Source organism: Pristiophorus japonicus, chromosome 5 (assembly GCF_044704955.1).
Source record: "Pristiophorus japonicus isolate sPriJap1 chromosome 5, sPriJap1.hap1, whole genome shotgun sequence".
In the NCBI taxonomy this organism is placed as follows: Eukaryota; Metazoa; Chordata; class Chondrichthyes; family Pristiophoridae; genus Pristiophorus; species Pristiophorus japonicus.
The window spans coordinates 212,299,742-212,314,988 of record NC_091981.1 but is presented as its reverse complement, the minus strand read 5'-3'; the positions used below and the strand labels follow the sequence as shown (position 1 = coordinate 212,314,988).

General features: G+C 45.3%; 1 protein-coding gene across 3 annotated transcripts in view; it reads right to left on the bottom strand.

Moving 5' to 3' along the window:
* dnah5l (dynein, axonemal, heavy chain 5 like) overlaps nt 1–15,247 on the bottom strand; it is a 618,296-nt gene that overhangs the window by 247,310 nt on the left and 355,739 nt on the right. For all 3 annotated transcript variants that reach the window (XM_070881289.1, XM_070881290.1, XM_070881291.1), the window contains 2 exons: nt 10,076–10,356; nt 3,192–3,407 (listed from right to left, as the gene is read on the bottom strand). In XM_070881289.1, coding sequence (XP_070737390.1) covers nt 3,192–3,407; nt 10,076–10,356 — 497 coding nt within the window. The remainder of the gene's footprint in view (nt 1–3,191; nt 3,408–10,075; nt 10,357–15,247) is intronic.

The window sequence follows — 15,247 nt, the reverse complement described above, 5'->3', positions numbered from 1 at the left end:
GTGTGCTGATGGAGGTGACCACCCATTCCATTTTGGAAAGGATGAGCTCCATGCTGTGCCAAGTTGGAGTTCGACTCATCCATAATCCTTGAAATTAAGCAAAGGCTTTCTGGCAGGCTTTCCAGTGCATCAAGCATTTGGTTGTGTACCCATCAGCCTTTTTCTGTAGCCTGGGCCATCGAAGTTCTCATCTGACTCCTCTGTATCAGAATCCATGTGCAGCCTTACCCTCCGGCGAGCTGACACCTGCACTATCCATTCCCCCTGTTCTGGCTCCTGTGCAGTTGTGCCCAGGTCTCACCACTTGCAGATCCCTCCTCTATCTTAGCCACTAAAATACACGCAATGTCAGTCTCTGAACTGGTTGCTGCGAGTGCAATGTCAAGTGACGGTGTCTCTTCGGCTTCACTGACTTCTTCCTCTTTCTCCGCTGACAGGGAAGGCTCCAGTTCTTGGGTATCTGAAATGAAAAAGGGGCAAGAGTTGGATTGAGGTGAGATGAGGGGAGAAGAGAAAGAAAGAAGTTCGTGCTTCCATCAACTGCAGCTTGTGTGTCAGAAGGGATTGTGGGATGAGGGAAAAGTGGGAAGAGTGAAGGAAGATTAGGTGTGCAGATGACCTCATCATCGATCTCTCCCACGCCTCCAGTGGCAATAGCTTCAACGATGCCCTTCCCATAATGGCCAGCTCTGACTCCTCCATGGGGCTTAAAACATGCAGGAGCATTTGTCCTCCTCCAGCTCTTTCCTGCTGAATCCTGTTATGCGCCACCTTCTCCTGCAAGAAAGAGGAAAGTGTGTCAGTGAGAAAGAGTGTCAGTGGGTGATGTGGCTGTCATAGGTGAATAGCTGCCAGTTGTGAGCTATGAGTTGTGGGTACGAGGCTTGCAACAGTGCTAAGTGTGTAATAGTGAGGTATTGAAGGGTTGAGTACTGTTTGATAGAGATTGTTGGCAGGTGGGTGATGGGGATGTAGTGAATTAAGCAGTAGATGAGGCAAGTGGTGCAGATGAAGTTTGAATTCACAGACTTTGACAACTTATGTGAAATCGTTAAATATCTTCCTGCGCTGCATCCATGTTCTTGGAGCTATACTCCTGGCATTGACCTCCGCCACTACTTCTTCCCACTGCCTTCCGAACACATGTCTGGAGAGCATCCTACGCTCCTGCAGATACAAGATGTCCTTCTCTCCATCTCTTGCACCAAGGCCTTCAGAAAACCTTGGTGCATGCCTTCTTGCATGTTCAGTCATCATTCAATCTATCAACGCTGGCTGCATGTGTAAAATAGCAGGCAGCGTCAATTTAACATGCTGCCTGCAAAAAAGTGAATGGACGTGGGTTAATCACGTACTGCGATCCTCACGCCCATTTTTGGGAGTTATCCAATTTAACCCCCTCTGTCTATATTTACTGCAATCCATCATATTATCAGATTGGTGCCATTGCTCCTAAATGCATCCATGTTAATTAACTTGTTTTTCCGTTCTGTGTCGGGCCCCTGGATGTGTATCAGACATTCTGATCTGCTGCTATGCTCGCTATAGCGTATTTTAATTATTTTTTTCCAGCATATTTTAGTGTGACTTTGTCATTGGAGGATCAGGGAGTACAACTGACTCACTTATGGCATTCAGCACTAATATTGCCATTGCAGGCCATTATAACTCCCCATAGTGCATGGGGAATGGGAAAAATCTATAGGGGCTGAAATTGCCCCTTGTTTAAAGAGCTGTTACCGCCTCAAAGAGGCAGCAACGGTGTAGAAAGCACTCACCACTCGGTCGGCACGGAAGGGCCAACATTTTCCAAATTAACCTCCTTTATTTTTGGAGCGGTGTATGGGACCGCCCCTGTCGACTTTTAGCCCCATCAGTCACGAGCCTTATCGACCGGTGGCAACCCCCTTTCCGTCCCACATGGGAAATTGCCCCGCAGGAGTGGATCAGCCACTGCTTGGTGCCCCGACAGCTTTTCCCTGTGGGAAGCTTCTTGTGGCTGGGCAGCATGTCCGCCCTTAAAGGGAAGGGCGCACTGCCATGGCTGCCATTTTATTTTAATTGTCGTCCGACTCCAAAGTCGGCCCCACAATGGCAGCCACAGGTTTGGCCGGGCCGCCAGCAGGCAGCCCAGCACCCCCTCTTGGGTAACGGGCCACTGGCCTGGGCGAAACACTCCCTGGTGGCCCAGTAGCTGCAGAGCTCACAGCAGCACTCCCCTTTAACTGAAGGGGTGGGATGTTGTGATGTCATTAGCGAGGCGCTGATGACTCAGAGCAGCGACCGACCCAACGGCACTTCCGCCATGCAGGAACACCACACCGACACAAAAAAAATGAAAGAGTTGAATATCGCTCTACTCGCGGAGGGCAATTTTGACCCCATAGAGTCAAACTGGGTAACTCTTGCTTGGCAACTGAAGGAAACTGAAGAGAGAAAGAAACCCCCAAAATAATATACACAGTGAAAATGAAAACATTTTTTTTTACTTTTGCGACATCACCCACCTGAAGATTTAGTATGATCACACTCGTTCAAAGTTAATGACATGATTTTTTTTCATCACTTATTATTCTGGTGTACACTATTGAATTAAAATTGCTCGGTCATGTAACTTGTGCATAAACTATCTGAAATAATTGCCATGTGAACAAATTATTTCAAGACACTTTCTATATAAATAAACATGCAGGATTTTGGAATTGTAGAATTTTTTGGATCAGATGACACAGTGAAAGCAGTTAGAATTACTACTTTCAAGTAGCTTATCTTTTAGATATTTTGAAAAGTTAATTAACAGTACCTGAATTTCTAGTTCCCCACAATTAAACAAAAATGTTATATTTACATATTGGTGTCAAATTGCATTGTGCCATACAGCAACAACCCAAAGAGCCACAAACAATCCCACATGTGGCAAGTTTCCCTTCTTCACTAACTAATTGGAAAAGGCATAGAGAAAGTAGGGAATCCAACTTTGGAGTATTACTGGAGAGACCTAGAATCAGTTCCAATAGCCATCCTGTCAGTTGTATGGTAGAGCATGGTGGAGGGGATCTAGATTATAAAAGGAGGTTGCCAGATATGTAATATATCAAGTTCAAAACTTTAACTAAATGGATGCAAATTGCAATAATTTACAACTGAAACCATTTCACACATATAAGTGATAGAAATGATTGGCTTGTTACCTTTTGGAATGTCAGCAACATGTTAAGAAATGAAGAGTTGTTCATCAGCTTTGAAGCTTCAGCCCATGAAGGTTTCATGCAAGGTCGGTCTGGATCAAGAGTTACAAGATCTATTTTTCTTTGGAAGAGAAGCAGCACACAGTCCATGATTCGCATGATCAAGTGGGGTGGTTTGCCTAATTTGCGCACTGTGGCAATATCAGCTGGTTTAATAGTCTGTAAATATTGCAAAACAATATTATTATAATCTGACAATAAGTTTAACCATCTCATTCATGAACAATGCAAGCAGTCACTGTTATGGATGGATTCTGTTAAAATACTATGTAGTAAACTGATACTTAGTGCAATTTACTAGTTAAGTAATTTTCACACTCAGTATACTGATATTACAGTTTAATTTTATCAAACATAGAAATATACACAAACACCAATACTAATACACCACAGGGTAAACTTTTGTTTTCACTGCCTGGACAGTAATCAATGGAATGAAAATTGGCGGGTTCAACAACAGGCAGGCAGTCCACTCCGCCAAATTAACATTCAGGCGGTGAAGACGAAAATGTATTTCCAAAACTCCTCAAAGTAATGAAGGAAGATGGTTGTGGTTGTTGGAGGTCAATTATCTCAGCCCCTGGATATCGCTGCAGGAGTTCCTCAGGGCAGTGTCCTAGGCCCAAATCCACGACCACTACCACCTAGGGCAGTAAGTGCATGGGAACACCATTACCTGCAAGTTCTCCTCCAAATTACACACCATTCTGACTTGGAAATATATCGCCGTTCATGCATTGTTGCTGGGTCAAAATCCTGGAACTCCCTCCCTAACAGCCCTGTGGGAGTACCTTCACCACACGGACTGCAGCGGTTCAAGAAGGTGGCTCACCGCCACCTTCTCAAGGGCAATTAGGGATGGGCAATAAATGCTGGCTTTGCCAGTGACACCCGCATCCCAGGAACAAATATTTAAAGAAATGGAACAGGAAAGTTGAGGGGACTTTACTTATTGCGGCTGCTATATTTCCCAGATACACTACATTAATTTGCTCTGTCAATTCATATTCACAGATCCTATGTGAACATGCATGTACTTACACTGAGATCTGAACATTAACCGTTTATAGTAACACACAAGCATTCGGGCTGGATATTCCTCTTTCAATCCTTGTAGAGTTGGGGTGGGATTGCCTGCTGACCTGGCCCTGCCATGACCCTGGCTCAGTCTTAGATGAGACCTTCAGTGGGATATTTGTTGAGTCTTCAGAGCTCTTCTACCCTATTAATGCGATCAGCATCACTTCTGGTTCTATAACAGCAGCCTGGGGATAGGGGAAGGGAAATTCAGATTGGGGTGGCGCTAGGCCTTGCTGCCTAATTTTCCCCCCTTTACCGCCACTACCCTATCCAATTTTAGGTGGGATAGCGTAAGAAAATCTATCCCTTAATCTCAGCTATCTCTTTCACACTAACCAGAGGGTTAGAATAATCTAGATTTCTGCAAAAATATTTTGCTTCGTCAAATATAACATTCATGTAATCTAGAAATTACCAAGGGCTAGAACCTCCACTTTTGTGCTTATCGCCCCAAAATGGGCCTTATTTCCGGCATGGGCGTTAAAAAAGGGTTTTCAGATCGTCGGCTTCTCGCCCATTCTCAAAACACCTAGTTTCCATTTTTGAAAATGGGCGTTACCACGAGCGATATCAAATGGGTATTAGTGTTAAATTTTTTTGACCTTCTGCCGTAAAGTGTGGCCGTCCTTAGCAACGGCATGGCAACGCTCGATTCCCGCGTTTCAGGAGATCAAGGGTCATTATGACATGCGCAGAAGAGGAGACAGAGAGAGGGAGCTCAGAGGGACTGAAGGTGTGTGTGGCTGTGGTGCGTGCTTGTCTGGCTGTTGTGGGAGGAACGATGGAGGTTCACCAGCAGCAAAAAGCCTACAAAGCACCAAGAACATAGTTGGCACCGAGTTTTTGTCCAACAAATAAGATATAACATGGAAGGGATGGAGGCGGCCTGGGAGCTGGCAGAGGGCTCCCAGTGGTCCCGGAGTGCTGCACTGCACCTCAAGGTGACGCATCCCCAATGCCAACCACACATGAGAGCCAGCAGCAGCATCTTGCTCATGTCTCAGAGCATGTTCCCACCTCAGCACCGTCCTCTCCCGTATCCGTCCAAGCAGCGTTTCGGCCGTCACCACCCCCCCCCACCCCCTCCAATGAAGCATCACCTGAGGACCTTCTCCGCCAGGCGGCTTGGAGTCAGGAGGGGAAGGGGAAGGGGTAGAGGTGGGGAGGAGAAGTGGGGTGGGGGGTGGAAAGGATTGGTTTGTACAGAAATACTGATGATTTCAGGCTAATGTTCGGTTTAAATGTTTTTTATTTAACAAAACTTGTAGCACATTGGCTTAGATAGCTGCACCATTACACGCTGGTGATTCCTTATCAAAGGGTATAATCACACTTAACTTTAGTCAAATTAAACTTTAACTGTCACCAAGGTGATGCCCATCATTGATGTATGACCTGCACACCAAGCCGTGTATCAGTCTTGTAAATAACACCAACGTTCTTTCAGGCAAAGCGATCATTGATGAGCTCCTGACGTAAGGCTCTTGCAGCTATCATGCCACTGTGGGCCCTTTCATGCGGTCTACAGGGGGGCGGGGGCATGGCTTCAGCGTCAGCCTGATTGTCTGGGACAATGTCAGCATCCGCCTCCTCGCCCTCCTCTTTATCTCTCTGATGAGATGGACTGTCAGACTCATCAGGCAATTCTTGTCCCCTCCTGATAGCCAAGTTGTGTAGCATGGAGCACACCACCACAAATTGAGCTACCTGCTCAGGGGGATATTGGAGCTCGCCTCCTGAGTAGTCCAGGTATCTAAAGCGCTGCTTTAGCACTCCAATGGTTTTCTCCACGATATTGTGGGTTGCTCTGTGGCTCTTGTTGTGTCGCCTCTTGGCCTTGGTGTGGGTGTCACGCAGGGGGGTCATCAGCCAAGTGGTGAGGACATATCCTTTGTCCCCAAGCATCCAGCATTGACCTTGTGGCTGATTGTTAAACAAGTCAGATACAGTGCTCTCACGCAGGATGTGAGCATCATGGATGCTGCCCGGAAATTGAGCATTCACTGCCAGTATAATTTGCTGGTGGTCGACAACCAGTTGGACATTCAGGGAATGGAATCCCTTGCGGTTCCTGAAAACCTCAGCATCCTGAAAGGTGCCCGCATCGCGATGTGCGTACAGTCTATTACTCCCTGCACCTTGGGGAAGTTTGCAATTCTGGAGAATCCGAGAGCCTTCTCACTCTGTTCCTCACTGGTCATAGGGAAGCTGATCAAGTCCCTCCTGTCTGTGTACAGGGCTTCAGTGACCTGCCTAATGCAGTGATGTGTGGCATGCTAAGAAATTCCGCAAATGTCACCAGTTGTGGCCTGAAAAGAACCCGAGGTGCAGAACGACAGTGCCGCGGTGACTTTGACCTCGAAGGACAGTGCAGTACTGATGATGCTGGCAGGCTGCAGATCTGCCCTTATCAGCTAGCATACCTCATGATAACCTCTTTGTGGAAGCACAGTCTCCAAAGGCAGGTGGCGTCTGGCAAATCGAGGTAAGAATGCTTCTCCTTGTACTTGGGGGGGGGGGGTGTAACGTCTGGTCCTCCTCATCAGTCTGGCACGTCTTACATTGGGCACATAATGCAGTGGATTCTGCTGCATGTATTTGGTCACCAAGAGAGGGTGAGAACGGACAGGCTCCATTGCAGTAGCTCTCTGTTTTCCACCGATTGCTCACAAACAAAGAATGTCCCGATGAACACACTTCTTCAATTCCAATCGGTCACAGTATGTCAAGATGTTTTTAGAGATGTTCACATCAACTCCAATGACCTGCAGAGTACATCCAAACTCCGCCGAGGTTGAAGCACAGCAGCCTTTTAAAGGATGCGACATGTGATGTAGAACATGGCGTCCATAATGCTGTGATTAGTTCTGGTTAGTTCCACGTTTTTTGGGCGAGCGATATTGTGGGCGATATGTGTGCGAGGTGGTGGAATTGACGATGGGCGATCTCCATGGCCGTTAGTTTGGTAAATATGCTCTTTACAACAAAAATCAGTGGGCGGGCATTAATATTGAATCTCGGCGTTAATTCCGTGCGGAAAGTAATGCTGGCCGATATTATGGGCGTTAAATTCACCCATTCTGCTGATTCCGCCCCAAAAAAGTGGGCCGGAATATATGTTCTTGCTGTTAAGCACATGGGGAAAGTAACGCTCAGCGATAAGTTTCCAAAAAATGCCCGCCAGTTTCCATTTTGTGCCAAAATGGGTGCTATATGGGCATTATACGTCATTTCAGCGGTAAAATCGGCGTTAAGTGGGCGTTAAGCAGGCAAAATAAGTGACGGTTCTAGCCCCAAGACTTCTCATCACATCAAGAATTATAACCCAAACTATAACTTCAAATCACTCTACACTGGACCATATCCCAAAGCCTCTCTCTACTAGAAACAAAATACAAACCTACCCTGCATCAATAATATTGGCAAATCAGTATCATGCACATGACCCAGATCTGCAACTTAGGAAGTAACCCCAATCCCATACTAGATATGGAATGTAATATCACACCCTCTTTCAGAGGAAATACACCTATTCCCCTCACTGCGACCTTTGCTGGAATGAGATATAATTAACATAGAGCAATAATCCTAGATAGACAGAGCGCAACAGAAGCCATGAGATTTAGTTATGACGTAATACTTTGAAACCTGCCAGATAGGTAATGCAAAGCTCCTCCAAATTTCTGAGGTAGTGTTGTCTGCAAATAAGTCCCTACACCTGGACCCACATTTACAGGAATCTCTTCCTGGGATTCTCAGAAGAGACCTTCTTTGGCATCTCTGTTTTATATAAACAACAACTTGTATTTTTATAGCACCTTTAATGTCGTGCTTGTCCGACATCCAGTTCTGGATGAGCAGAAATTTTCTCCAATTGAATATTGGGAAGACCGAAACCATTGTTTTCGGTTCCTGCCACAAACTCTGTTCCCTAGCCACTGACTTCATCCCTCTTCCCAACTCCTGTCTGAGGCTGAACCAGACTGTTCGCAACCTTGGTGTCATATTTGACCCTGAAATTAACTTTCGACAACATATCCGCAGCATAACTAAGACCGCCTATTTCCACCTCCATAACATCGCCCGTCTCCGCCCTTGCCTCAGCTCATCCGCTGCTGAAGTCATCATCCATGCCTTTGTTACCTCTAGACTTGACTAGTTCAACGCACGACTATTCCAACACACTCCTAGCTGGCCTCCCACATTCTAGAGGTGGTCCAAAACTCGGATGCTCATAACCAAGTCCCGCTTACCCATCACCCTTGTGCTCGCTAACCTACATTGGCTTCCGGTTAAGCAACGCCTTGATTTCAAAATTCTCATCCTTATTTTCATATCCCTCCATGGCCTCACCCCTCCCTATCTCTGTAATCTCCTTCAGCTCCACAACCCTCCCGAGATGTCTGTGCTCCTCTAATTCTGCTCTCTTGAGTACCCCGATTATAATCGCTCAACCATTGATGATCATGCCTTCTGTTGCCTAGGCCCCAAGCTCTGGAACTCCCTGCCTAAACCTTTTCGCCTCTCTACCTCTCTTTCATCCTTCAAGACGCTCCTTAAAACATACCTCTTTGGCCAAGCTTTTGGTCATCTGAGCTAATTTCTACTTATGCAGCTTGGTGTCAAATTGTTATCGCATAATACTCCTGTGAGGTGCTTTGGGACATTTCACTACGTTAAAGGTGCTATATAAATACAAGTTGTTGTTGTTGCTGTTTTTGTAGTAAATTATCTCCAGGTGCTTCACAGGAGCATAATCAGACATAATTTGACACTGCGCCAAAGAAGGAGACATTAGAACAGGCGACTAAACGCTTGGTCAAAGAGGTAGGTTTAAGCAACATCTTAAAGGAGGAGAGCGCGGTAAAGCGGTTTGGGGACATAATTCCAAAGCTTAGGGCCTAGACGGCTAAAAGCCTGGAGTGAAGGAAATGGATACACGAGGCCAGAGTTGGAGTAATGCAGAGTTTTCGGAGGGTTGTGGGGCTGGAGGAGGTTACAGAGATAGGGAGGGGCGAAGCCATGGAGGGATTTAAATACAAGAAAGGAAGTTGCCACATAGGTAGGTCATCTCCTGGTGACAGACTTGCAGACAATTTAACCACAGGGACAGTTCTTCCTGTGGCAGCAATGGTCAGTATTTACACCACTGGATCCTTCCATGCCACTACCAGTGTGCCAAATTACACCCACTTTTACCATCATGAAATGGCGGAGAGGGGTTCACTGCAGCACCCGTCAGCCACTTGTCTACAGACTCAGTTTCATGCCTTCATGTTGGCTTTTCCTTCTTTTCCAGCCTTGCCTGTCATTTCTTCTTCCCACTCAACTTTCTCAAAGGCTACCAACTTTTCCTGCACATTTTTCAGCATTTAAAAAGGCTCACAGATTTATTCATTACCGATGCAGCCATTTCTCTTAAAGAAGCCTCCTTCTCTTTAAAATGGAGCTGCAAGCTCTCATACAAGCTCTTACAATGTTCTGCTACCTCTACAGGTAGTCACATTCTCTGTGCCAAGTACTAGCAGCACAAAGAACATATTTAAATTATATACCTGAGCTGTGCTTAAAATTATCGGTGAGCTCAGCTCTCCATTGTCCCAGCATGTGCTGGAACCCATGCATTGTGGTCACAATATCAATTATATAAAGACCACCAATGTGAGAAAATAGAGAGTTATTAAATAAAGGCATGCTGTTATAGTGAGGTAGTTGCAGAACAAAAGAACAGTTGTTAGGTTACAAACCTGTAAAGCTGCTTCAGCTTCTTCTAACGCAGGCTTAGCTGCTTCCAGCTTTGTTTCGGCTACAATTTTGTCAGCTGCAATCTCGTCTACAATGGCCTGCGCTTTGTCTTTCACTTTTTGAACCTGCGTTTTAACAATTTCAGCAGCCTGGGCCTTTAAAGTCACTTCCTGCAGAACTTCATCGGCTTTTTTTGAAGCAACTGCCAAGTCTTTTTCCTTAACCACTAGTTCTTTGGACAGCTCATTTACTGATACCTCAGCTTCCATTAGCTTTGCCAGACCTAGATAGAAGAGGGACAGGCATTTAAGAGGAAACAAGAACTAGTTTTGCTAATAAAATGACAACCAACTCAAAACATTAAAAGAAAATAATACCTCTTCTATTCTACATTGACAAGGTACATGTTAAGGGTGTTAGGAAGCAGCATAATGGGTTTCTTGGGAAAATACTATTGTGCTTTTTTTTAAAGAGCTATTTTTATTTTTTAGGTAATGCACAGAACTAAAAAACCATCTGTTAGCAATGTAACTATGACATGGGATCCTATATAGACTTTGGGCAGAAACCGTGCATTGACCATATTAAGTTACTGAGCTGGATCATGAAGTAAAAGGACTCAAAAGGTAAATGTTGAAACATTCAAAACAGTGGCATGCATTCATTAGCATTTTTGTAATATTATATTGGTTGGATTAAGTGTTTGGCTGAAAGAAAAATTGGCCCACAATGTGTGAAATGAAAATAGGTAAATATATATGCCCCCAAATTTTAATTCATTTTGCTTTGTATTCTTGTCAGTTTGGCTCAGTTGGTAGCACTCTCACTTCTAAGTCAGACTGATGTGGGTTCAAACCTCATTCCAGGAGTTGAGAACATAATCTCGGCTGACCCTTTAGTGGAGTACTGAGGGAGTGTTGCAATGAGAGATTTCATCCTTTGGCTACTGTACCTGTAGTTCAAACAGGATGGTTTTGGTCTTTCAATGTCAAGTTGGAAAAAGTTCTTGCTCATACACAACTTGATGTTGGGCAAGCAGTGTAGCTGTGGTTGTGGAGTCAAGGTTGATGGTAGGTGTGGTTAGCATACATATAGAAGCTGACCCCATGACTGTAGATGATCTACCCCAAATCGTGACCCAATTTTGGTACGTTTTTTCCTTGTTTTCTGCCCAACAATGGGCAAAACATGATTGACTTTCTCCCCCATTATTTCCATTTCAGTGTTTTTTTTTAAATTCAGGAGGTGAGGCATCACGAAGGCGGTGAGAATTTACACATAACAGAAGGAGCAACTGGGGAGGAATTCACCCCAGACGACTCTTACACATCTCATAGTGGTCAGCTTAGAGCAGCCTTTAGCTAAGGCATGGAGAATAAATCAATCAGAGGAGCTGGGGGGAAAAGGCAAAAGGATTTTACATCGTAGGACTTGTATCTTGAGGTTAATTAATCTTTTGAATTAGTGATATATACTGGGTAATGACAGCTGGCAGTGTGTGTGTGCACATGAACACATCACTGAATTTAATTGTACTGTGCAGAGACACCAGTGGTGATTCCCCTTACAATAAGATCTGTTAACATCAGACAGATCCTAGGTGTAAGATTTTCATTTATGAGTCATATACCTGAGGTACCACTACTCGCCAAGTGCATAAATATGATTAAAGTGCTAACCTCTATACCAGAAGGGGTGCAATGGACAAGAAAATGGCATTAATGCACTTTTCTTTTTCTAACTTTCTTTTTCTTTCTCCATCTTACTGTTCCTTTCCTCTTCTAGCTGTAACATGTACTTACTTTTAGCTATGTCAGCTGTGGCTCAGTGGTAGCACACTTGCCTCTGAGTTAGAAAATTGTGGGTTCAAGGCCCACTCCAGGTACTTGAGCAATAAAATCTAAGCTGACACTCCAGTGCAGTGCTGAAAGAGCGCTCGTCTTTTGGATGAGATGTTAAACCAAGGCCCCGTCTACTCTCTCAGGTGGGTGTAAAAGATCCCATGATACTATTTCAAAGAGCAGGGGAGTTATCCCTGATGTCTTAGCCAATATTTATCCCCTAAACAACATAATAAAAAAACTAATTATCTGGTCATTATCACATTGCTGTATGTGGGAGCTTGCTTGTGCGCAAATTAGCTGCCGCATTTCCTACATTACAACAGTGACTACACTCCAAAAGTACTTCATTGGCTGTAAAGCACTTTGAGATGTCCGGTGGTCATGAAAGGCGCTATATAAATCCAAACTTTTCTTTCTTTTACAGCTATCCCACCTTTACACAGTGGCAGTGAAAGCTCTCTATTTAAACTAGAACCCTAAAATTTTAATAGGGGGCTATTACCGCTACAATGAACACTGGAATAACCTCACATCTAAAATTCTCTTGCTTTATCTTACTGTCTAGTGCAAGGGCAGCATGGTTCATATTGTTATATATGTATACTTGTATATACTCTGTACAGCCACCAGAGGGCTCATCCCCTGGAGTCCCAAGGGATTCCATAACCTCTTGGGAGCACAGGTATTTAAGGAGGCCTCACAGATTGGAGAGGCTCTCTGGAGAACTGCAATAAAAGACTAAGGTCACACTTTACTTTAAGCTCACACTCTTTCTCCATACATAACAACTAGCGATGAGATACAGCTAGCGAGGCAAAAGATGCAGAGAACAGTGGACATCCTGGAGAAATTCTCGAAGGGAAATGATTGGGAAACTTTTGTGGAGCGAATCGACCAATACTTTGTAGCCAATAAGCTGGATGGAGAAGAGAATGCTGCCAAACGAAGGGTGATCCTCCTCACCGTCTGTGGGGCACCAACGTATGGCCTCATGAAAAATCTGCTTACTCCAGCAAATCCCGTGGAGAAATCGTACGATGATTTGTGTACACTGGTCCGAGAGCATTTGAACCTGAAGGAAAGCGTTCTGATGGCGAGGTACCAGTTCTACACCTACAAAAGGTATGAAGGCCAGGAAGTGGCGAGTTATGTTGCCGAGTTAAGACGCCTTGCAGGATATTGCGAATTTGAAGGACATTTGGAGCACATGCTCAGATACTTTTTTGTACTTGGCATTGGCCACGAAACGATACTTCGCAAACTTTTGACTGTAGAGACCCCAACCTTGAGTAAGGCCATAGCGATAGCCCAGGCATTCATTGCCACCAGTGACAATACTAAGCAAATCTCTCAGCACACAAGTGCTGGTACAAGTACTGTGAACAAAGTGATGTTGTTTTCGAATCGCAACGTACAGGGCAGATCACACATGCCTGCAGCTGAACGTCCGCAGATGTCTCAGAGTCCACCATCAAAAATGATGAATGCAAGGCCATTAACACCTTGTTGGCGTTGCGGGGGTGATCATTGTTTTCATTCATGCCGATTCAAAGGGTACATTTGCAAGGGCTGTGGAACAATGGGACACCTCCAACGTATGTGCAGGCGAGTGTAAACCATCATGTTGCAAGGGAGGACAGATCCACGAGCATCACAACGAACCAGAGCCTCAGACCGAGGAGGCAGAAGTATATGGGGTGCACACATTCACCACAAAGTGTCCCCCGATAATGCTGAATGTTGAACTAAATGGTCTCCCGGTGTCAATGGAGCTGGACACGGGCGCGAGCCAATCCATCATGGACAAGAAGACTTTCGAAAGATTGTGGTGCAGCAAGGCCTCAAGGCCAGACTTAACTCCAGTTTGCACGAAACTAAGAACTTGCACAAAAGAACTGATTCCCGTAATCGGCAGTGCTACCATAAAGGTCTCCTACGATGGAGTGATGCAGAAGCTACTACTCTGGGTAACCGGGCGATGATTCCACGCTGCTCGGCAGGAGCTGGCTGGGAAAGATATGCTGGAACTGGAATGACATCCGAGCACTATCGCCCGCTGACGACACTTCGTGTGTCCAGGTCTTAAACAAATTCCCTTCGCTGTTCGAACCAGGTATCGGGAAATTCCAAGGAGCAAAAATGCAGATCCACCTAATTCCGGGGGTGAGACCCATCCATCACAAGGCGAGAGCAGTACCATACATGATGAGAGAAAGGGTAGAAATCAAGCTAGACCAGCTGCAAAGAGAGGGCATCATTTCACCGATCGAGTTCAACGAGTGGGCCAATCCTATCGTCCCATTCCTCAAGAGAGACGGCACCGTCAGAATCTGTGGTGATTACAAAGTAACTATCAATTGTTTCTCCCTGCAGGATCAATACCCACTACCAAAGGCCGATGATTTCTTTGCAACGCTGGCAGGAGGAAACTGGCCACCCGCCCCATGACGCAGGAACTGAATGAATCATGGAAGGCCCTCACCTGCATCAACACGCACAAAGGTCTTTTTATTTATAACAGATGCCCGTTTGGAATTTGATCAGCGGCAGCGATATTCCAGAGAAACATGGAAAGCTTACTGAAGTGCGTCCCACGCACCGTGGTCTTCCAGGATGACATGTTGGTCACAGGTCGGGACACAGTCGAGCATCTGCAGAACCTGGAGGAGGTTCTTAGTCGACTCAACCGCGTGGGGCTCAGGTTAAAATGCTCGAAGTGCATTTTCCTGCCGTCTGAAATGGAGTTCTTGGGAAGGAGGATTGCGGCGGATGGCATCAGGCCCACCAACTTGAAGACGGAGGCAATCGAGAATGTACCGAGTCCACAGAACATGACGGACTCCTGAACTACTTTGATAACTTTTTACCGGGTCTCAGCACACTGTTAGAACCACTGCATGTCTTACTGCAAAAAGGGGACGAATGGGCATGGGACAAAAGCCAAGAAAATGCCTTTGTAAAAGCTAGAAAATTGTCATACTCAAACAAATTGCTTGTGTTGTATGATCCATGCAAGTGTTTGGTACTAGCATGTGATGCATCGTCATATGGCGTCGGGTGTGTATTGCAACAAGCTAATGATTTTGGGAAACTGCAACCGGTTGCTTACGTATCCAGGAGTCTGTCAAGGCTGAGAGAGCCTACAGCATGATTGAGAAAGAAGTGTTAGCGTGTGTCTATGGGGTAAAGAAAATGCATCAATATCTGTTTGGGCTAAAATTTCGAATTGGAAACTGACCATAAGCCACTGATATCCCTGTTTTTCGAGAGTAAAGGGATAAATACCAACGCATCGGCCCGCATCCAGAGATGGGTGCTCACGTTGTCCGC